Below are 23,633 nucleotides of genomic sequence, written 5' to 3'. Positions count from 1 at the left end.
GCTTATCAAGTGTGGGGAGTGAATGGGGTTTAAACTCAGCATGAAAATCAAATCAATAACTGCTTAAAACAAAACAAAATCTTAAGGCAAGATAAGGTCTTGCTTTCATCAGGGACCCTGAGTACAGAGATGCCAGACATGGGGCTATCCAGATGCTCCAAGGGGCTCTAGGCCATCTCAGTCATGGGGCTGCATGGTCTTGGGATGAAGGGTATGGTGTCTTCTCTGCCACCTCAGTTAAGAGTTTGGTGGAGGAGCATAAAGAGCAGGATCAGGAAGGCAGATGTGTGTGGACCAGGCTGGCCAGATGTATGGATCTGGGAACAAGATACCACACCCACCCACAGGCTCACTTGCTGTTAGGGTCTGAATATGAAACACTCCCTGCAGGAACAGGTTGCAAACCTTGTTCCTCATCTGGTGGCACTATTTTGGGAGGCTGTGGAGCCTTCAGAAAAGGGGGTCTAGTTGGTGGAAGTGGGTGGACTCTTGAAGGTTATACCTGAACCCTGGTTCCTGCTTTGCTCTCGGTTTTCTAGTTCAGTATGATGTGAACAGTCTCACCACAAGCTCCCACTGCTGGGAATGCCTTTCTCCATCATGATGGAAGAAAAACCATGAACCAAATAAATCTTCCTTAAGTTGTTTTGAAAGACCCCCACTATGCTTATTGCCTGTTTAAATTGCTCTTGCTAATTTGCCAAGGTCAAGTTATGAGAAAAGTACAGGAGGGAACCAGGTGCTGCTCTCATCCAACGCCAACCAGGTATCTGTGGTCTGCAGCTTGGACTAAAGCAAGGTCAGCAAGACTGTATCCTATCCGGGATGCTGAGTCATAACTGAATTCTTTGTATTCTTTGTGCCCAACCCGAATAACCAACTGTCCTTGGTTAACTACAACTGCTACATTTAGATGAAACAATGAAATCCCTGTAACCATGCTTCTGCTTCTGTAAGCCTGCTTCTTGCCACCCCAACCCTATATAAACTGCCTGAGTTTTAACCTCTGCACCCTCAGTCCCCCGAAAGACTGAAGTGTCCACAGGTACCTGTGTAAACAATAAATAACCTCTTGCACTTGCATCCAGTGGTCTGGTCTCGTCTCTTGGGGGCAAGGGCCTTCCCCCCTGACAGGCTCCAAACTCTTGGGGTCTCATGGGGGGTCTTTCAGTTTATGTCCAGCAACATGGTCATAGCAAGGCTAGAGTAAGACATCTGTCCCACACCAAGGGCCTCACACCAGCGGCCTCCTTGTTCTCTTAGATAGCCTCTTCAGGCTCTGTAAAGCCCACTCAGTCTGGCTAGCCTTAAGCTGCCAATCAGTCTCCTAGTCCCTCTCTGTGCTCCTTGCCTGTGTCCTCCTTACCCAGGGACCTTTTCAAGGACAGGTACTCAGTCATGTCCAACAGGCCTCACTTCCTGAAGTGAAGCTTCAACCAAATGTGTTCTTAGGCCACCCTGGCATTCTCTGCTGTCCTTGTGGTACTCCTGACTCTGTTCCCATTCCCTCCTCGTACAGTGGCCAGTGAGCCCTCCTAGGACCCCAGATCTGAGTTTGGATTGTGTGGGCCCCAGGTTTTGAGGACAGCTCCATGTTCAGTGTGGCTATTGCCTGACTAGGTGATCCCATCCAGATCTTGATTGTTCTATCCATAGCAGCCTGTACTGAGAGCTGGAAGAGGAATGTGTCTCTGGAGCAATGGGACAAAGAAGAGGCAGGAGTCAGGCTGTGAGGCATTGAAAGTTTACTGTCTCTGAGGAGTGTAACACAGCCAGCAGTCCCTGTGCATGATCAGGGGACCCCATAGTGTTTCTCAACCTGGACTCCATCAGGAAAGGTTGAGCAGGGTCAAAGTGTGGCTGCACCTCTGGCTTCACCAGGTTCATTCTGCCACTCACAGAGTTGCACATTGTGTCAAGGGTCAAGAGCTTTCTCAAACCATCCTGTGACCTGCATTGGAAATACTCCCTTGTCTATCTCCATGAGGAGCCAAGATGCTGAATAGGAGCAGACTGCTGGGTCCTAAGCAAAGGTTATGGTGCCCTCCCTTCCACCTCAGGGACTGAGCATCACCTTTCAAGTCCTCAGGTGGATGGAGGTGGGATAGCCACTTGAGGTGCTACAGGGGTGGGGGATGTCCTCACAATAGGGTGAAGAAGAGGCCCAGACCCATTGGCAGCAGGATCCTTCCTGGCCGGGCCCCGAACCTTTTCTGGGTGTCAGGTGCTCTGTTGCAGAGAGGAATTGAACAACATCGCCTGGTGATCCTGCCCTTAATTCCTCTGTTCAGTGTCCACTCAAACTGACTGTTGGTGTTGGAACATTGGACAGCACAGCGCTTGCTGATCTGTGCTTTGCTCATTGAATCTGTAGAAGAAAAAAGACAGCATGGGGCCTAGAACCCAGAGGCCAGATGGGAGATTTGGTGGTGGGGGTGGGGGCTCCCAATGTGGGTGGTCCTGCCAGGCCACCTTCTGTTGTTCTTTCTCAGGCATTGCCTATACAGTGATGGGAGATCTGCTACCCAGAGTCACCACCAACCTGGGATAAAGCAAAGAAGTGGTGGCTATCTCCAGTAGCCAGCTGGCTCAGGAGGTAGGTAAAGGTTGCAAAGTGGGAAAGAACTGGTTGCCAAAGTGCACGTTGTTTGGGTGGCACAGAATTTAGGATGACCAAGAATGTTCTAGCAGAGAATATGGAGCCTGTGGCCTCCTTTGAAGCCTTGATCCTGTACAAACCTCCCCACTGAGAACATCAGAACAGGTAGCACCCAAAAGGGAGTCCTCAGAGCCCACTCCCTGAACAGAACACTAGGCTCAAGAGCAACTGAACAAAAGGCTGTGGGGGGGGGGTGAGGCACCAAGTTGAGGATTTGAGACGCAGCAGGAGTAGTAAGAGGCAGCCTGAGGCAGCTTGCAGTGCCTGCGGATGTGACTACAAAGGACAGCTTGTCAAGCCCCCTGCCCGAGGCTCTCACTGTCCTGCTCCTTCAGGGCTTGTCCTAGGGCAGCTCAAGCCATTATTCTCAGGCAGCAAGGAAACGGGAGATGCCTCAACTTTAGGAATTACTCTGCAGCCAGGCTCAGGTCTTTTTCTTAGGAGAGGAGGCAGCTCTGAGGAAGCAGGCTGCTCTGAGGCTACTGCACTGTTCCAGAGAGCTAGAGGTAGGCCCAAGCAACTACTATCACCACGGGTGTGATTGAAGCAGGTCAGTCTGACCACTTCTGGTTTCTGGACATTTTCATATTTTCACTTTTTCATGGAAATGGGAAGAGTGACACGTTGGCTTTTTTGTTCCATCATAATCTCTAAGGCTGATCTTACCTAAGGTCCCACTGCTTTCCCAACCCCATGATGCCCCCACGAGAGTGGGTGGCCTTGGCAAACCTGTCTCTGGCTGGCTGGCTCTGCTTTTACAAGCCCGTTCATTTGGGAATTCAATGTCAGAGCAGAGCTTTTGTCCCAGGGTGAGTTCTAGGAGTGACACAGGAACAAATATGGCAATTGGGAGAGAAAAAGGAACTACCAAAATTCTGACCACACCTTCCCGTATAGTCCAGCATCTAGAGGATGCATCAGGCCTTCACTGGCCCTGGAGCCCAAGGAAGGCCCGAAGAAGGACTCACTTGAGTAAAGGAGAATCTCGTTGCTCTGGCAGACTTTTTCGTTTGGCTGGCATATTATGGGCCGACACTGGTTGGGCTGTTGGACCTTGAAGCACTGGAAGCAGCTCAGGTTTGGGGCTGTGATCAAGAATATACAGCGATGAGTAGGCAGCACAGGCCAGACCCCACCCCATCCCATCTCCCTCCAGCCCTGTCCATCCCTTACCTGGAGTCATGATCTCAAAGCCTCGGGCAAGTTCCACAGACACCAGGGACGCCCAGAGTGCCAGGAACAGCTGGGTCATGACTCCGTGCTTCCTCATACCACTAGAAGGGCAACAGTCTTGCCTCACAGCTCCCTTGGTGCCCTGCACTTGACTGTGGCGCCTAGGGGAGGAGCTGGAGCGCCAGCAGGAGTCTGCCTTCCCTCCATGATGGCTCCGGGGGGGGGGGGGGGGAAGGGGTTGGGAGTTGGGGGGCGTGGCTGCACCTTGAGCGGGTGCAGGAACAGCAAGCCCTGCAAAGCTGGGTGGGTTCCCCTGTGATAATGGAGTCATCATTCCAGACCCGGATCCTGGGGGCTTCCTTTTCTTTTCTGAACACACCAAGCAGCGCAGAAGCCCCCTCCATCACTGTGAGCATCAGGTCTGATCCCAAAATTTGGTCCCAGACTCCTGGCCCAGACGGAAGCCAGGCAGTTCCGGAGCCCTAATAGAACCAGAGAGATCTGGAGTGATCCAGAAAATTGGAGGCAGAGGGAAGATAGGAGTCCTCTATTAGGGGGAGTGGGGTGGGTGGGAGGAACACGTTTAGGGAAGCAGATGAGTGATTTGAGAATTAACATCAAAACCCTGGTGCAATGGAGAAGAAACAGCCATGGGCCAAATGGGGGAGGGGGCAGGGCAAACACACCACAGGCTTACAGTGTGTGTGTGTGTGTGTGTGTGTGTGTGTGTGTGTGTGTGTGTGTGTGTGTGTTCCAAATGGCTTTCTTCTGAATGGGGCCTATCTGGGGGGCCAGAAGTGGGAGATATCGTGGAATAATAAGGATCGGGCAGATAGGCTGAATAGATGTTTATTCAGGGAGAAAAACTTAGAGACAGATGATCGCTAGCAGGTGCCTGATCCCAAGGATGCCTCCAGATGCTCTCTGTCTTTGTCCAGCAAGCAAGAGAGCTTTCAGGGGGTCCCTGCCCCAGACCTAGTTCCCCCAGGTCATGTAGGCCCCTGTCATACCACCCCAATGGGTGTGGTCAGTGCAACAGGTGCCCACGGAATGACTATCTCACTACAGGGAGAGGAAGGGAAGAAATTGAGAGGAACCCTGGGCATCCAGAACCAGGTTCCAAAGACTTCTGAAGCTGAAGGACTGCAGGTCCCACCACTTAGCCTGGTCATGTGCAGGCTCCAAAGGTCCTGTAGCAGATATACCTTTGAGCAGGTGAGCCCAGAGGTTAGAACATTGCCTTTGAGGTTCCTCAGACCACAGCACCTGCTGTTGCTTCCTAATCTCTTCTGCCTTCAGGGAAGTCTATGATGTGACCCAGTCCTGCCTATGGGGTTTGTAAGTGTCGTGGGTATTCCTGAGGGACACCATTCAAACCTCTTTCCCTACTCCTAGTGTAGATTTCAGATACAGCCTTTCCTATAAGTTCAGGGATGGGGACTCAGCCTACTTCCAGCTTATCTTCCCATTGTCATAGTTTTTCTTCTTCTCAGAGTAAAACTAAGAAAACTGTGTTCTCTGAGTTATTGAAGTCAGATGGGATGTCGCAGGGCTTCTGGCTGAGGAAGTAGCTTGCAGTCTACAAGTCAGTCAAAGGGGATGTGTGTGTGGGGAGATTGGGGGGATAGGGAAATGGGGGGCTAGGGTCTCCTCTGGAGATATCAAGCATCTTCTGTGTCCTCACCTTGGGACCAGCCACATTTGCAGCCCTTGTGGACCCTACCTAGATCATTTGCCATCAGGAAATGCTGCCTTAGTCTGGAGGCCCAACCCAGTTCTCCCTGTGCCTCTTTCCCAGGCCTGTATCCCAAGAGTCTCTTTAAAGGCCAAACACCCTAACAAGGGGTGTACATCTTTCCAAGCCTGTCAGCTCATCCTTTGTTCCCTGTCCCTACATTCCCTTTGCTGTTTCCTCCCTTCTTCTCTCTTTCTTTTTATCCTTAACAAAATATGGTGGGTTGAATAAGAATGGCCTCATAAGATGTTTGAATGTTTGGTCCCCAGTTGGTGTAATAGTTTGGAAGGATTGTAAGGTGTGGTTTTATTGAGGGAGGTGTGTCACTGAGGGTAGGCTTTGAGGTTTCAAATGTCCCCATCATTCCAAGTTAGCTCTCTTTGCCTCATGCTGGTGGACCAAATATAAGCTCCCAGTGACTACTCCAGCTTCACAACTTCCTGCCATGCTCCAAGCCATGACAATCATGGTCTCTAACCGCCTGAAACTATAAGGCCCACATAAATTCTTGTATACATTGCCTTGGTCATGGTCTTGCCACAGCAATAGAAAATTAACTAAGACAACAGGTATTTATGGGACTAGATAATTATGAGGGACAGAGTTTGGATTCCATCACTATGTAAACTGGACATCTCATAACACTGTCTGCTGGTTTCTACATGCAAAGGTGTGCACAGCTGCACACACACATGGACATATGAACACACACACACAACAAATCTTTTATTTATTTATTTATTTATTTATTTATTTATTTATTTATTTTGTCTTTCAAGACAGGGTTTCTCAGTATTGTTTTGGAACCTGTCCTGGAAACTGTCTGTAGAGCAGGCTGGCTTTGAACTCACAGAGATCTGCCTGCCTCTGATGGTGACAACCAATGGCAAGGAAGACTTGGTTCCTTGTTCATAAAGAACTCATCCAGGGGACATACTGAGAGAGGTACCTGTAGGGAGTGCTACTATCTCACATACTAAAACGTGCTTAGTTGAGTGGACAACATTTCATATTCCCATCTAACACATCTCATTCGTAGTTAGGTCAGCTGAGGCTTCCTCTGCAGTGGACTCAGGGAGCCAGCAGGTAGCCATGAACAGGTGTGTGATCTGAGCCCGTCACAGCTTTTACACTTTGCTTCAGGATTCTTGATTTAAGAAATGGATGAAGGTCATCTACTACATTCCTACTCAACTCTCCTGGAAAACCAAGGCCTCAGGCTATACCCACAATGGACATGGAAGGAAAGGTCACTAAGCTGGTGTTGTGCAGTGCCAGCTGGTGTGTGTGTGTGTGTGTGTGTGTGCTCAAGAGTGCATGTGGAGGCCACAGGTCAACTCGTTAAGTCTCATTCTTCGGGAATGTCTACCTTGATTTTTAGGATGAGGTCTCTCATTGGAACTTGATACTTGCAGGTTCAGCTAGACTGCACCTGCCCTCCAGGGATGAGATTGTGAGCACATGCCACCAAGCCTGGTTCAATATGTGAATGCTGAGGCTCAAATTCAGTTTCTTATGCCTTCATGGCAAACCCTTTATGAGCTGAGCTCTCTCTCTCTCTCTCTCTCTCTCTCTCTCTCTCTCTCTCTCTCTCTGTGTGTGTGTGTGTGTGTGTGTGTGTGTGTGTGAGTGAGAGAGGGGGGGGCTTGTTCTCAAGGATCTCACACACTCTAGAGAAGCACTCTTCCACTGAGCCACTTCCTGAAGCCCCGCCTTCCTTGGTTGCAAGGGCAGGCCTCATACTCAATCCTTCTGCCTTAGCCTCTCCAGCACTGACATTATGGGCATGCATTACCCCTTGTGGCCCTGTCATTGCTTTGACTGTGAAAGTCACAGTGCAACCTGTAGACAGCATTGGCTCTAGAGACACTGTGATGGAGCCTGAGTGACAGGGAGTCAGGAGGAAATCTGTTCCTCTTGAAGCCCATCAAGAGCCTGGCACCAAAGCAGCATGTCCTAGCAGCTTCTGGTTCAGAATCATCCAGGTGACAGGCAGAAAGCCCAAATCACACAGCCCCACCAGGCTGAGAGCCCTAAACCTCAGCTGCCTGCAGTGGTGATACAGCGGTCTGCTTAGTGGGCCTCTCTACACGGCACCCTTCTGGAGAAAGCTGTACTTGGGTGTATCTAAGAAAATGAAAGAGTGGGAAGAGAAAATCCTAATAGGCTAAGATAGGCATTTGAACAGAGGAACTAAGTCAGAGGTGTTTTGAGATGAACACATGTGCATTTGTGTTTGTATTTTAAATATACAGATGTTTAATAGATTATGGATCTTTTCTATTTTATGCTATCTTATGCATATTGCATGCCTTATAAATGTATGGTATTTACATTTATATCACAATCAAGCTAATATGCTGTCAATACATTACTCCATTTTAAAAATTTATATATGTTTAAGTTACACATATATGCTTATTTTCTTTTTTGTTGTTTATTTTTTAATTTTTATTTATTTATTTTTGTTTTTCAAGAAAGGGTTTCTCTGTATTGCTTTAGAGCCTGTCATGGAACTCACTGTGTAGACCAGGCTGGCCTTGAACTCACAGATCTGCCAGCCTCTGCCTGATGAGTGCTGGGTTAAAGGCGTGTACCACCAAGGCCCAACTTGTATATTTTTTATTTATTTTCTTTTTTTTATTAATTTACTTTTTACATTCCAAACTCAGTTCCCCCTTCTTCCTCTCCTTCTGTTCCCCCCATCCCCGAGTCTGCTCCTCAGAGAGGGTAAGGCCTCCCCTAGAAAGTCTGCTGAGTCTGTCTGTAGGAATTAAGACCTTGGCTAAGAATTCACTCCCCCTCCTGCTGCCCTCAGGGCAGGCAACTGTAACCCCTGGATAATAGGAGAGATGCTTTTTAATGCAAAATGCTAATGCTCTTTTGGCTCCCACAACCCTGAAAGCACCCTAACTGGTCCTTGGAACCTAAGATGACTAACCACCCCATCCGCTTCCCCCTCCTCCAACTGGTGCTGGGGTATATAAGCTAGCCCCTGTAGTAAAGTAGGATATATAATAAAAAGCCTTCTTAATATCAAGAGAGTCCAGTGTTATTAATCTTGACACCCTCCGCAATTTCCCGGGCTTCTACAGCAGCACAGACGCCGCATCTGTCCCATCATCTAGTTGAGGCAGGACCAAGGCACCTCTTCATCCCCACATCCCTGTGTCTAGGATGAGCAAGGTATTTCTCCATAAAGAATGGGCTTTACTAAGTCAGTTTGTGCTTTAGTGTTAGGTCTTGGACCCACTGTCACTGGCCTCATATATTGATTGTCCCAGTCACACCACTGCCACCTGTATTAGGAATGCCTAGTTCAGTCTTATGCAGGTTCCATTTGTCAGACCTGAGTCAATGATCTCTCATTAGCTCAGGTCAGCTGATTCTGTGGGTTTCCCCTTTATGGTCTTGACTCCTTTGTTCATATTTTTGCTCTTCACCACTTTGATTGTACTCTAGGAGCTTGGCCCATTGGTTAGTTGTGGATTTCTGCATCTGCTTCCATCTTTCTGGAAGAGTTGTAGATTGTAGGCTGGGTATCTTTTGCTTTATGTTTAGTATCCTTTTATGAGTGAGTACATACTATATTTGTCTTTTTGGTTTTGGGTTACTTCACTCAGGATATTTTCTTTCTAGTTCTGTCCATTTGCCTGTGAATTTTAGGATTAGATACAGTCTCTTTATGCATACTTGTCTGTTCAGAATTTACCGTATAGACCAGGCTGGGCTCAAACTTACAGAGACCCATCTGCCTCTACCTCCCTAATGCTGCCATCAAAGGTGTGTGCTACCATGCCTGGTTTGCTTTGTTTTTGAGATAAAGTCTCACTATGTATCTGGCTTTGTGTGTGGATTTGAGACTGTTTTTAAAGAAGTCACTGTTGTTCTTTTGATACAACTATTGCCTATGAAACACAAACACGAGACTCAGCGCCCACGTGGAGTTTATTAAGAGAAGGGAGAGAAAGGGGGGTAGCTGGTGGCCAACCGAAAGCAGGGAGAGAGGAAAGAGAAAGAGAGAAAGAGCAGAGAGAGAAGGCCAGAGAGAAAAAGCAAAGAGAGAGGACAAGAGAGGGTGGCACGTTTGGCGCACTTGCTTTAAAAGGGGGGCTTGCGCATGTGTAACTGAGTCCTCTGGCAGCCAGGTAAAGCCTGAGCAGCCAGGTAAAGCCTGAGCAGCCAGGTAAAGCCTGAGCAGCCAGGTAAAGCCTTATAAGCGATGACATGACCATGAGCGTGGGAATGTTGGGAACCAGCAGTCTTCTGACCCCGCCCCCGACGATGGGTGGGCCCCCTTTCTCTCCCTTCCCTCAATAAACTCCACGTGGGTGCTGAGTCTTGTGTTTGTGTTTCATAGGCATTACCTGCAGCAAAAGAACAATAGTCACAATCAAGGAATGTGAGTGACCCTCACTCCTTCCTTACAGGTACTGGGCCTCAGGATTCACTTCACAGATACACAATGCAAGCCCAGCAGAGGTGGCAGACTGTGGGTGTTTCCTGGGGTTGCCCATGGTGCTGCTGCTGTGTTCTTGCTATGGAATCCCAGGTCAAATTTTTATTTTTGTTTTTTTTTTTTTTTTTAGACAGGTTTTTCTCTGTAGCTTTGGAGCCTGTCCTGGAACCCTCTGTAGACCAGACTGGCCTCAAACTCAGAGATCCACCTGCTTCTGCCTCCCAAGGTACACCACTACTGCCTGGCACAATGAACATGATGAACAGCTCTGAGCCTTTTCCACCTTGGCTGCTAGGGAACACAGATCCGAACTGAGGGCTTGGAGGGATACATGTGGCTTCATTGTTGCCTTGTGTAGAGAGCTGCAAAGTGCCCAGCCTTAAAGATGGCACTGGCTTCTGCCTTCCACCTTCCCTATGGTGAGCGCTCTCTGTCATAAACAAGTCCTTATTTGGCTAAGCCTGTTCAGCTTGCTTGCTTCCCTATAAGAGCAGCCTATCTGCAGGTTCCACGTGGCTCACTAGGGTTGGTCAGCGCAAGGGGATTTAAGCCTGTGCGGGCATTTCCCCGGGGTTAGAAGAAGCTTGTTCAAGGATCCTGATTAAACTGCTAGAAGATCTCCCCTGAGTTGCGTCTTCCTTGCTGGTCAAGGTTGGGCGCTACAGCCTTGCTCAGCTCTGCCCTCCTCACCTCTTCTGCCTTCTTTCTCTTTGGCCTTCTGGGATCCTTTGAGAGTCCAGTCCTCACACTTTTATGGTGACCTCTGTGTGTAGTGTCAGCTGTGGTTCTGAAAAACTCAGTATCAGGAATCCAACATGTAATGTTACATGTTGTGTAACATGTAAGTGTTACAGAATTGTTTCACAGCTACTCATTCTTCCATCCCTTCACAATCATAACTGCCTGCAGGACTACAAGTGGCATGTGGAACTTCCAGCTGGTGCCCCAGGGTGCAGGGCCTTCTCACTGTAGTCTGCCTGGGTCATCTGTGGTTCCCACTTTCCAACATATACACTTCCAGCCTATCTCTACCAGATTATTTATTCACAAAGAAAACAAGCATCCAGGCATTGGTGGCACACACCTTTAATTCCAGCACTCGGGAGGCAGAGGCAGGCAGGTCTCTGTGAGTTTGAGACCAGCCTGGTCTACACAGTGAGTTCCAGGACAGGCTACAAAACAATACAGAGAAACCCTGTCTTGAAAAACCAAAAAGAAAAAAAAAAAAAAGAAAACAAGTAGCCTTCCTTTTCCCATCAAATTGGATCAATACAGGATCTGTCTCTGGGTGAAAGGAAACCCTGTCAGAATTCAGTCAGCTTGTTTACTTATGTCATAAAGTAAAAATCAATACATTATTATCTTATATGAATCTTTATTTCAGATGAGGTAGCTGGGTAAGATAGTACATGCCTGTGATCCCAGCACTCAAGAGGTTGAGGTAAGATGATCATATATATTTAAGGCCAGTCTGGCCCACACAGCAAATTTGTGTCAGCCTGGGTTACATTATCAGATCTTGTCTTGAAAAAAAAAGTAGAAAAAAAAATACATATGAAAACACACAGAACTGCAGCTGTAGCTCAGTGGTAATATGCACAAAGGTTAGGTTTAATCCCTTGTACTGTCAGGGAAAAACAAACAAAAAATAACCAAAGCAACAAAAACAAGCACCTGAAGAAAATTCAAAGTAGCTTGGTTGTTGCTGTTAAATTTCGAAGCTCTAGTGTCTCAGACTATGGCTCAGGGCTATTAATGAGGCTTGATTAAGACAAAACAAAGCATTCTTAACCAATTGGAATGTTGTCCAATAAGAAGAGATCAGGGTGCAGAGGTGCTCACTGGGGATAACCACCAGAAGACTCAGGGAGAAGATACCACCTGCTGACCGAGAGGCCTCAGAAACAAGCCCTGTCCATACTGCTTCCAGGCTCTTGCCTCCAGCCTTCTGAAACAGTCTTGCCATGAACCCAATCTGGACTTGAACTTGAGGTCCTTTTGTGCTGGGGTCACAGGTGTGTTCTCCACACCCTGCTCCCTGTACCTTCTCCTAAGGCCTTATCTGGAAAAGCAGAGCCATCAAGTAATAAGTAGTAAGAACTAAGGGTGTGTGTGTGTGTGTGTGTGTGAATCAGCCACAAAGCAGAATATGAGGTCAATATACAAAAGCAGTGGTATTTTTTATAGACTACCATTCAAGATCAAGAGAACAGTTCTTTTTATAGTAACCTAAAAGAAAGTCAGACACCTAGGACTAAGTTTAAACAAAGTGGCACAAACCTGGAACATGAAAAGTCGTGAATGAAATGAAGGCAGGTATAAGTAAATGGAAGGGTGCCCCGACCAGTGGGGCCTAGTTATTCGTGGGTCGAGGTGGGCTAGAACTTGAAAATAATGGGAGAGAAAGAAGGAACTAGTCCAAGCAATGCTTGTCAAGGTTTAACTTTATTAGGCACAAAGAGGAGTTTTTAAAGCAAAGCGGGGAGGAATTGGGGAGGGGTAACTTGCCGATTCTGGGGCTCTGGTAATCGTCCCAGGCCATAAACATCAGACTGAAAGACCAAAAAGTAAAGTTAAATGAAGGACGGTCTGACCTGGAAAGCTAACCAATCTGTTCCTTGGAATTTGCTAGCTTCCTCTCATCAGGCCCTGAGATAAGAAGAATTCACACTGCCCCTCCTTTCTGCCCCTCCTTTCCTGTGAGCCAACAGGTGGTAAATAGGGTCCTTAGGAAACAAAGAGATAGCTGTAACTCTGGTTTGCCCAGACAAAATTAGTTAGCACACCTTGAGGCCCTAAAGTTTGTTGACCCTAATAACAGACCATCCGGCCTCCAAGGGTCACATACTCAATGGACAGAGGGTCCCACCCCCTCCCTAAGCTTGTGGGTTTGCCTTTAAAAACACCTGGGCCCAGGAGAGGGGGCTTCTCTCTAGCCTGTGTGCTGGAGGAGCCCATTTACGCAAACGTTTCCTGTTCATTAAAGCCTCTTGCGTTTTTTGCAGCAACTGGACTGGACATTGAGTTCTTGGGGTATTGACCGAACCTGGAAGACTCCTCATTCTGAGGGTCTTACAAGACCATAAACGTCTGCTTATCTCAGTTCCTGGTATCTGGTTCATCTCAGTTCCTGGGGTGAGTGGAACAGACTGCTTGTTAAGCAGTTTTCTGTTTTACCAAGATAAGGCTCAATTAGAGTTTTAAGGTGTAAGTAATTCTGAAGAGGATGTGACTCAAGGCTGGCTCCCAACATCTCCCCCTATTTTATTATTTTTTATGGAGGGTCTGTCTTAGGCTACCGGTGGGCTCCCACAATCGGGACCCTGGGGATGGGCTTGTCATTATGTGACGAATGGGTAGGACCTCTGTCTTAGGCTACATAGGGTGCATCTGCTCTCAGCACTCAAGGACATAGTCAAAAATAGGGTGAGAAACTCGGGCAGGAAGAGTGGGCTCCTGAGAGACGGCCCATCGTTGAGGAACCTACAGCCGAAGAGAAGGGTCTGCATCTGCTTTGTGGCACAGCGATATTCCCGTCATTGACGTCTCCATATTTGAGAGAACCAGGTCCTCTGTTCCAAGTCCTGTGCAATCAAGTCCTTGTCTAGGGAGATCAGAACTAGCATTGTCACCATCCTCAACAGGTTCCTTAGAGGAGCCCTGTTCCTTTTCCAAAAGCTGATGGTAGTGTACAGAAATAGGTTTTTCGAGCATGGAATCAATTTGAGTTTTGATCAATCGAGTTAATTTCTGGAATGCCCAAGGCCCAAAAGTCAGCAGCAGCAATAATCCCACAAATGGTCCCAGGAAAGAAGGAAGCAGGGTAGAAAGCCAAGGGGAGGTGGAAAGCCAATTTTTATACCAGGACTCTGCCTGTTCCTGCTGTTGTTTACATTCCTTAAGATTTTTCTGCATTCTATCTAAGCTGTCTTCCACTAAGCCAGTCTTATCAGCATAAAAGCAACATTCCTCTTTGAGTGCTTCACAAATTCCTCCTTGCTGTAAAAACAATAGGTTTAAGCCTTGCCTGTTCTAGAGAATGACCCTTAGAGACTGAGAGAGAGAGGAGGTAATATGTCCTCCTGAGGTCTCAGGTCCAGTTTTCCTCTGTTCCACGCATCTCACCAAATGGTCTGGCAGCCACTGGGCCTCATCTTCTTCTTGCAAGAAAACATAAACATGCCCTCAACCCCCCCCCCAACCCCATATTAGAACATGGTTGGGCCCTTTCCATAGTCTTGTGCATAGATCTTTCCATTTGACTTGAGTAAAAGTCTCTTGAGTTCCATCATATCAGAATCTGTCTGCCACAGATTGCTCATAGGCATCCACATTCAAAAAATTTAAAATGAAGAGTGCATGATTTAATGTATCATGTGGAGACTGGGGGCATGACTCCCTTCTCCTTATAAGTGCATTGTTAAGGAGCTATGAGCATGCTCCACAATTCTTTGCTCTTAAGGATTATAAGGAATGCCTGATATATGTTTAATTTTTTATTTGGCACAAAATGTTGAAATGCTTTAATAGTATATCCTGATCCATTTTCTGCCTTTATAATTTTTTGGAACTCCCATATAAGCAAAACATTTTAAACAGTGACTTATTACATACTTAGTGGCTTCTCCAATTTGTGCAGTGGCCATTAAGAAGCCTGAATATGTATCGACTGTCACATGCACATACTTTAATCTGCCAAATTTTGCAATATGAGTAACATCCATTTGCCATAAATGATTAGGAAGCAGGCCTAAGGCTCCTATATTAGTTACTGGTAAATATTGTGGGAACACATTACATTGTTTGACAATTTGTTGAGCAGTCTCTGTAGTTAAACCAAACTCTTTTCTTAGACTATTCCTATTTTGATGATGATGTCACCTTCTTAGGGGAGGCTGGCAAATGAATCTAATATATAAGGTCATTTTGCCAAAAACCAGCGGTGGGTGAAAAACTGGAGGAAAGTACAACTACAACAAGAGGCTGTTGATAATCTAGGCAGCAAAAATGGGCTTTTTCTATGATTTTTATTAGCATTGGATAGCCTCTTTGGCCTTGGTGTAATTTGTCTGGGAGAGGTCTGAGCTGGATCCCATGGAAGAATATCATATATTGGTCTAAACTCCCCTGTTTTAATGGAGAGAGAGGTGGATCCATTGAACATCACCCAAAAACTTTTGCCAATCGTGAAGAGTTTTTAAATTTGAACAATCAATTTGGAGTCTTTGAAGCTGGAGGACAGCCTGTTGGATCCGATGGCCTAGATAGGTGTAAGGAGGTTTCTTTTGAATATTCTCTGGGGCCAAAATAAATCCATGAGCCTCCAGGAGCTCCTGTAATTTAGCAAATATTTCAAGACATCTCTCCTCAGCAGGCACTACCAGCAGAATATCATCCATATAATGGATAATGTAAAGATTAGAAAACTTGTGCCTGATAGGATCCAGGCAAGCAGCCACATAAGCCTGGCATATTGTAGGACTTTAGCCATTCTTTGGGGGAGCACCACCCACTGAAAGGGAAGGGCGTGTTCCCGATTAGGAATTTAATCGAAGGAAGGCTAAATGCAAACCTGGGGCTAACTTGGGAGTGCAGCAGAATGGAAAAGAAGCAATCCTTTAAATAAGTAACAAGTAGATGCCAATCTTTAGGAATAACCATAGGTGAGGACAAGCCAGGTTGAAGAGTTCCCATAGGCTGCATTGTTGAATTAATGGCTCTCAAATCCTGGAGCAATCTTCCTTTTCCTGAAGCCTTTTAAATCACAAATATAGGGGAATTTCAGGGAGAGGTGGAGGGGATCACATGTCCTGCCTCCAATTGTTCTTGAACTAGTTGGGAAGTCACCAGAAGTTTTTCTGTTATTAAGAGTCATTGTTCCATCCACATTGGATGTCAGAAATCTGTGTAATAGGAATGGGGGCTGTCAGTGCAACAGCAACCCTCTTTAAAAATGGCTAAATTCTTTTCTATCACCTTAAGTGTCTAATGGGAGAGTGGCTACAGAGTGAACTTCTCCTTGCTCCAGCTTACCTAGCCCTTGTCTTTTGTCTCAGCCCATTTTATACATCATCTGGAGAGCTTTGTCTCTTGGCAGAGTGAACAACTCCCATCTCTTCTAAGAGATCTCTTCCCCACAAACTAGTGGAGAGGCCAGCCAGGATATAAGGCTGGAAGTAACCTGAATGTCCTTTTGCGTCTCTCTAGTTAAACCAAACTGTTTTCTTAAACTATTACTATTTGGATGATAAAAGCTGGGTGACTGCTGAGCTAATTCTACCTGAGATAAAGTGACTATATTTGTCAGCCTATCAGCTGACCCATTACTTTTAGCCAGTGGATCGGGAGGTTTGAATGAGCTCTTATATGACCCACAAGGCAAGGTGCCTTTCTTTGATGAATGGCATTTTGAATTTGCTCAAACAGTAATTTAACCTGATTATTACTAGTTCCAATGTATGGAACTACCTCTAAACCTTGAAGAGCTCTGAAAACATAATGAATATCAGTATATGAGTTAAATGAATCTTTCATTAGACGCTGACAAACTATTGCAACAGCTTGTAACTTAACTATCTGAGCTGAAGCTGGATCTGTCTGTACAACGTATTCTTTTCCATCAATAACATAAGCTGTTTTTCCATCAAAAGAACCATCAGTAAAAACTAACATAGCATTTTTTAACAAGGTTACTTTTTAGGGAATACAAAAGGATGTATTAGTATAAATTGTAATGTCTATAAACTGATTATCAATTTTTCCCAAAAACTGAGTAAAAGCTGATGGACCAAAAATTATAATTAATTAAAGCTTGAAAACTTAGGCCTTAAATCTATACAGAGGAAGGAAACGTCTAATGATAAAAGAAAATTAACTCCTTAAGTCAGGAATGCCAGGGCTGGTGCCTGAGCCCACTCTCAGAAAAGGGGAGGTAACCTCTTACCATCTAAGTAAACATTCCTTTGCCTGTTAATTGCTGGTTGTAAAGATTTAGAAATAACCATTAACTTACTATTTGGTATCTCTTAGCATTTTGTACCATACAAGCTACTGCTTTAAAATAAGGATTTAACACTTTGGCTGGGGAAACCGGTAAATGCAACCATTACAATGATCCCCTTTGCCATAAAACAGAAAGAATTTGGACTAATGCTGTGTGGGAAGTACATAAGCCTTGCATGGTTTTGCATACTCAATATAGCATATCTGCAGATGCTGGATTGTATTCTCCAATTGTAAGAGAACTTGTCTATTCTCTTCAGTGAGCTGTCTAGGTGAATTGGGATTACTATCTCCTTTGAGAATACTTAAAGGTTCAAATCACCAGTAGGTGCCTTTTAAAAAAGGATGTAACCATTGGAATATTTCCTAATAACTTCTGAAAACCATTCATTGATCATAAGCTATCTTTTCTAATTTTTAATCTTTGGCCTAATTTCTTTAGGATGCAACATAAGTCCCAAATACTTTTGAAAACTTTTTACTTTGACCGGTAAAGCTTTCCTTAGCTGACCTGGTCTCATTTGCATTTTCACTGACACCTCTCCAGGTGTGGTTATAGGCCCTGCAGTTTCCCTAGGCCTCCTTTCAATAGCTTTTCTCAGATCTTTTTTTTTTAGCTTAATAATTTTTTTTATTTAATTTTATATAACAAAGTCCAATTAAATGAAAACAAACATTTATACACAATATTTGGGAATTTGGGCGTCGTTCTTTCCAAACTACTTCCTGCTGGTAAGGGGCGCTGTCTTGGGGGATTCGAAGAAGATTCAGATATCCTAGCTGTAGTCTGTAGGGCTGTTTTGTTCAGCTGTTTTGAATGTAGGATTAATCTCCATTCTTTCAATTTCTTTTTTAACCATCAAAATTTAGGAAGATTTTTGTATTCTCTCCTCTGTTAAACTCTTTTGAGACATCCATACAGATTTTTCTGGCTCTGACCATTTTCTATTGTTTCACTCTGCAAGATAGTCATGGGAGATGTAGATCTCCAATCCTTTCAATTAAGACATGACCTGATGTCTCTCTCTCTGTATTATGTTTTGTTTTGATTTTTTTTTTATATCCCAAGCAATTCAAGTAGTACCTATTGTTGGGATTCACACATTTACACATTCACAATCACACTTCGGACACTCAGACACTCACGTGTGGCCACACCATACATACAGAGCATTCATACATATTTTAGCTCTCTTTTTCTTTAGACCAAGATTAGTTTGTTGTGTAAGACCCTCAGAATGAGGAGTCTTCCAGGTTCAGTCGATACCCCAAGAACTCAATGTCCAGTCCAGTTGCTGCAAAACGCAAGAGGCTTTAATGAACAGGAAACGTTTGCGCAAACGGGCTCCTCCAGCACACAGGCTAGAGAGACCAGGTGTTTTTAAAGGCAAACCCACTAGCTTAGGGAGGGGGGTGGGACCCTCTGTCCATTGAGTATGTGACCCTTGGAGGCCCGAAGGTCTGCTATTAGGGTCAGCAGACCTTAGGGCCTCAGGGTGTAGGGCCCTGCATGGACCCCCAAGGCACCTTGAGCTAGCCTGAAGCTGTTGGCAGGAACTCCTTGCCCCAAGGCTGTTGTTGGTACTCTTCCCGTTTTGATACCACATCTTGTGACAACACATCTTGTGACAACACATTTTGTGACAACACACCTCGTGACACACCCTGTGACAAGCATACCTTGTGACAATACAGGGAGGAGCTAAGCCAAAAATTCCTGTAATTTTCCACTGTGCTATAAGTCGGTATTTAAGCCCGTTCTTGCCTCTCAATAAACGGCATTCGGCATTTGGTGTTCCAACTTTGCCATTGAACGAATGACCCGCTGTCTTGTCTTCATTTCAATCTCTAGGCCTTCGCCCGACTCGTGGTAGAGATGGTAGCGTGGGCGCTACATCAGGGTGTGCTAATTAATCTTGTCTGGGCAAACCAGAGTTACAGCTATCTCTTTGTTTCCTAAGGACCCTATTTACCACCTGTTGACTCACAGGAAAGGAGGGGCAGTGTGAATTCTTCTTATCTCAGGGCCTTGTGAGAGGAAGCTAGCAAATTCCAAGGAACAGATATTGGTTTCCAGGTTAGTCCATCATTAACATTACTTTTTAGGTCTTTCAGTTGAAATAAAACATCCTTATTGAAATCTCTTGTAATGCGGCTGCTATAGACAACCCTTAAATTATGAGCATCTGAAATCTGAACAATTTTCAATAAATTCACCTGTTTCTGACAGGCTGCATTAATTTTTCCATACACTTGGCTGGGAGTTAGGCACAGCAGGAGTTCCTAAGGCTTAGGGCCTCTAGATCCTGTTCTTTAAGTAGTCTATTAAGATCCTCGCCACCTTTTCCCATGTCAGGGGGTGAATAACCTAAGGACAATTTTTAGAAAGGAAAGGAAAGAAACTAACTCTTTATATGAAGCTCTAATTCCTTCTTTCTGGAAAGGAAGACTTGAAGTTCCTAATGAACTTAACTTCCTTGGACAAGGATTAACCCATTATTATGGAAGGGGGAAACTCACCAGGAATTCGGCATACTCATGAGCAGTGAGGACAGATTCCAATTTCTGGCCTTGCTGCAGAGCTCAGGTCTGCAGGTCCAGCACTCTTCTCAGTGCACACTACCGACTTTCTTCAGGGTTGGAGGACTCCTTTGGGTAAAAACCCTCCCTTGAGCCCCACGTTGGACGCCACCTGCCCCGACCAGCAGGGCCTAGTTATTCGTGGGTCGAGGTGGGCTAGAACCTGAAAATAATGGGAGAGAAAGAAGGAACGATTGTCAAGCAATGATTGTCAAGGTCTATCTTTATTAGGCACAAAGAGGGGTTTTTAAAGCAAAGCAGGGAGGGAATGGGGAGGGGTAGCTGTGTTGACTCTGGGGCTCTGGTATTGTTCCCAGGCCATAAATGTCTGTTTATCTCAGTTTCTGGCGTCTTGGTTCATCTCAGTTCCTGGGTTGAATGGAACAGACTGCTTTTTTTTTTTTTTTTTTTTTTTTTTTTTAACCAGTTTTCTGTTTTACCAAGATAAGGTTCAATTATAGTTTTAAGGTGTAAGTAATTCTACAAGAGGATGTGACTCAAGACTGGCTCCCAACACTTGACTTTGTAGCTACCATCTGGGGAGTTCAGTGTCTTGTCATACTTCAAGGCTCAGGGGCCAGCTCTACAGGTGTAGGGTGGGACAGGTCAGAAAAGCCCTCCCCATCAGGAGGCCCTGTGCCTACTCCCTCCCTCTCTCACCATCTCAGCAGACAGGAGGCACCCATGTCCTCCTGCTATGGTGACTGTTTCTCTAATACCTCTTGGGATCCTGGTCTCTCCTGTGGGGCTGGCTGGCTGAGACAGCAGTACCCAGCTGTGGCTTTTGATTCACTTTTGTTTTTGATGGAGGTGATTGAGGAGGATTGTCCTACCTCTGCCAGCAAGGCCAGGTGCAGAGCAGAGGTCTGGGCTAGAACCTCTCACATATTGGCCTGTTTTTCAGCTCAGGGTTTGCGCTGCTACCAGTGCCTGGGACTTTCTGAGACTTCTGAGGCTACTTGCCCAGTAGCTACCTGCTCCTACGCTGATGGAGTCTGCATCTTTCAGGAGGTGGAAGCTGTTGCAAGTGAGTTTCCTGTGGCCCATATGAAGATGGAGGGGGTGGCTTGGGAGGAAAGGTCCAGGCACTTGTGGACCATAATTTTTTATGGACCATGGTTCCCCTCCTTCCAAGTAGGGTCCTTCTGGGGTTGGAGTGGGGCTTCTGTAGGGGAAGCAGAGAAGGAGTTGTGCCCTGTGGTCCCAGGTATGTGCTGGGAGGTAGATTCTTGAGCAGGGCTGCCCCGATGGCATGCATGGATGTCATCATCTCCCCTTCCCCACCAATATTAGCTATGTGGCACTTCTGTTCTTACCCTATGTCTAGTGTCTCACAGGCGCATAGAAGGACATGGAGAGCTGGGAGCATTTAGTGACTCTTTGCATATATATATATATATATAAAATGAAGGAATTGGGTGATTTAGGCTAAAGGAATGACTAGGGGTACTGATGGGAAGGAGACCTCAGGACACATCAAATCCCCCAAAGTGCCAGTTTCTAGACTTATCCTCCAGAAAGACAAGGCAGGAACAACCCCACCCTGCTATCCAGTTTCCTGCTCTTTCCCCAGCCTGGCCATTTCCTGGAGTAGGTCTCCTAGACTGAACTTCCTGGGGGAACAGACCTTCCTGGTTGCCCTTTCTGCTATGTCACTGGGTGATCTTGCACTGTGTCATGTCTTTGTGTATGTGGGGTGTGTGTTTGCCTACGAGTATGCGTGCACATATGTGCATGTGTGTAAAAGGCAGAGAACACCCTTAAATATCATTCCTCAAATACTGTCTACTTTTTAAAAAAAGATTTATTTATTTCATTTTATGCAAATGAATGTTTGATGGATCCCCTGTGACTGGAGTTATGGATGCTTGTGAGCCACCATGTGGGCATCTATAAAAGCAACAAGTACTATTTGTGCAGTCCCAACCACCTTGTTTTTTGAGACAAGATCTTTCACTGGGCCCTGGGATTTGCCCACTAGGCTAGTGGGATTGGCTGAAAGCTCTGGGGAATCTCCTGTTTCCACCTCCCCAGCACAGAAATTAGAAGCAGCACTACCTTGTTTGGTGCTTAGCTTGTGTCCTGGGGATCAAACATGGGTCCTCATGTTTCCATGTGGCAAGCACTTTACTGACTGAGTTGTTTCCTCAGCACATTATGTGTAAGAGCATGTGTGTACACATGTTTCATGTGTGGGTACATGTGCACTAATAGGTACAAGTGTATGGAGCCCAAAGCTTGAAAATTCAGCTAGTGTAGCCAGTGAGCTTACCTCAGAGATTCCCTGTCTCTGCCTTATGAGCACTGAGATTACAAGTAGGCCACCATGCATGGGTTCTGGTGATTGAAATTCCAGTCCTCATGCTTGCTCAAGCAAGCATGTTATCATGTTATCCTTCAAGCCACCATAGTTTTTGGGTTTTTTTTTGTTTGTTTGTTGGTTTATTTTTTAATTTTTTTATTTTTTGAAACAGGGTCTCACTCTAGCCCAGGCTGGCCTAGAACTCCCTATGTAGCCCAGATTGGATTTGAACTCTTTAACAATCCTCCTGCCTTAGTTTTTCAAGTTCTGGGATTACAAGTGTGAGCCATTATGTCTGCCTTCAATGTGCCTTAGAGGCAAGGCTGGGCCATCCAGGCCTGATGGCATGTGACTCAGACTTTGGGGTACGGAATTGTTCCTGAACACCCTGTGAGGTCACTCCCTGATTTCTTGCAGACTCTCACAAAGTGAAAACAAAGAACAAATTCTGCCTTCCTTCCTGCCCTGATGAGAATTTTCTTGGAAATGTTGAATTCTTGGGTACCACCGTCACCTCCAAGATTTCCTGTTGTAAAAAAGACCTCTGCAATGCAGCAGTTCCCACTTGGGGCAGCACCTGGACCCTGGCAGGGGTGCTTCTGTTCAGCCTGGGGTCAATCCTCCTGCAGGCTTTGTTGTGATGGTTCTTCCTGCTATGCCCTCCCTCATCTTTGTATCCCAATGTGTAATCACTCCTTCCTGGAGCCCTATAATGATGAGTTGTAAAATCCCTGAGGTGGGATTTGGTTGTGGGCCACCTTACTTCAACTTTATAGCCCCTGCTGGGTAGGTGCCCCACCCCCTCACCAGGTCTTTCAGATCTGCACCTCCAGAAGGCCATTTTGTTGTGATTGGCTATTCTTGGCCCCAGAGGTGTGTGGACAGTACTGGGAAAGGGCAGGATTCCATAGCATTGTGCCACCATATATATCTCTGGGCTCCTGCAGACTTCCCACACATGCTGCACAAAACTTCCCCAGTTGAGTCCAATAAACCCTTTGAACTCCCAGCCAAGAACTCCACTTTCCTTTTCCTCCTCTGAGCCCTCCGAGATGTGACTACTGACCCACATCTCTGCCCTTTCAGCTAACTATTTCATGCTACCCAGCTCAGAGTGGGTTATCTCTTAGTTTGGATGGGCTTCCCTCAGGTCTGATACTGGGGACAGAGAGAGGGTTTCTCCATTTCCCAAGAGCACTTGCTTGTGCTGGGGAAGGGATCAGCCGAGGAGATGAGCCCCCAATGGTGGATAGGTGTTGCTCTGACAGATTCTTTTAGTTCTGAAGTGGAAGCCATTTACTGCAGGGGCTCATGGCCTGGCCACAAATTCTTCACCCTGCTTCTGTTAGAGTTCCAGTCTATACTGGATGCTGCCACTGGGAAGGCCTGAATTGCCACAGTGGGACAACCAGGGGTTCATCATTGCTCTTTCCTTTAGTTTTTGAGAGGTCACTGCCAGAGATGATCAGAACCAATATGATTAACACCAGGGGAGTCCTCATGGGATACAGGTAACACCCTGGAAACCGCTGAGCCATCTCTCTAGCCCCACCTTGGAATTCTTTAAGATTTATTTTTATTTCATGCACAAATGTTTGTCTGTCTGCATGTATATAGACCATGTACACATAGAGGTCATTGGATCACTCGAAACTACAGTTACAGACAGTTATGAGCTGCCATGTGTATGCTGGGAACTGAACCCAGGTTTTTTTGCAAGAGC

At 45.9% G+C, this 23,633-nt stretch overlaps 1 protein-coding gene across 1 annotated transcript; it reads right to left on the bottom strand.

Annotated features, from left to right (window-relative positions):
* Window positions 1-1,849: 1,849 nt before the first annotated feature.
* Ly6l (lymphocyte antigen 6 family member L) lies at window positions 1,850-3,920 on the bottom strand. Its single transcript, XM_051189059.1, has 3 exons — window positions 3,833-3,920; window positions 3,628-3,744; window positions 1,850-2,368 (listed from the first exon to the last, which is right to left on the bottom strand). Exons 1-3 carry the CDS (start codon window positions 3,909-3,911, stop codon window positions 2,142-2,144), a joined length of 423 nt encoding a protein of 140 aa, XP_051045016.1. The 5' UTR covers window positions 3,912-3,920; the 3' UTR covers window positions 1,850-2,141.
* Between the last annotated feature and the right edge of the window lie 19,713 nt (window positions 3,921-23,633).

This window comes from Phodopus roborovskii, unplaced genomic scaffold (genome assembly GCF_943737965.1).
Source record: "Phodopus roborovskii unplaced genomic scaffold, PHOROB, whole genome shotgun sequence".
NCBI classification, from domain to species: Eukaryota; Metazoa; Chordata; class Mammalia; order Rodentia; family Cricetidae; genus Phodopus; species Phodopus roborovskii.
This window is presented reverse-complemented; position numbering and strand designations above follow the sequence as displayed.

Excerpts from the sequence above, each read along its gene's own strand:
- Ly6l (XM_051189059.1), bottom strand. The coding sequence starts at position 3,911 with ATGACCCAGCTGTTCCTGGCACTCTGGGCGTCCCTGGTGTCTGTGGAA. Across the intron at positions 3,745-3,832 it reads CTTTGAGATCATGACTCCAG|CCCCAAACCTGAGCTGCTTC; the intron begins GTAAGGGATGGA and ends TCTTGATCACAG. Across the intron at positions 2,369-3,627 it reads CGAGATTCTCCTTTACTCAA|ATTCAATGAGCAAAGCACAG; the intron begins GTGAGTCCTTCT and ends TTTCTTCTACAG.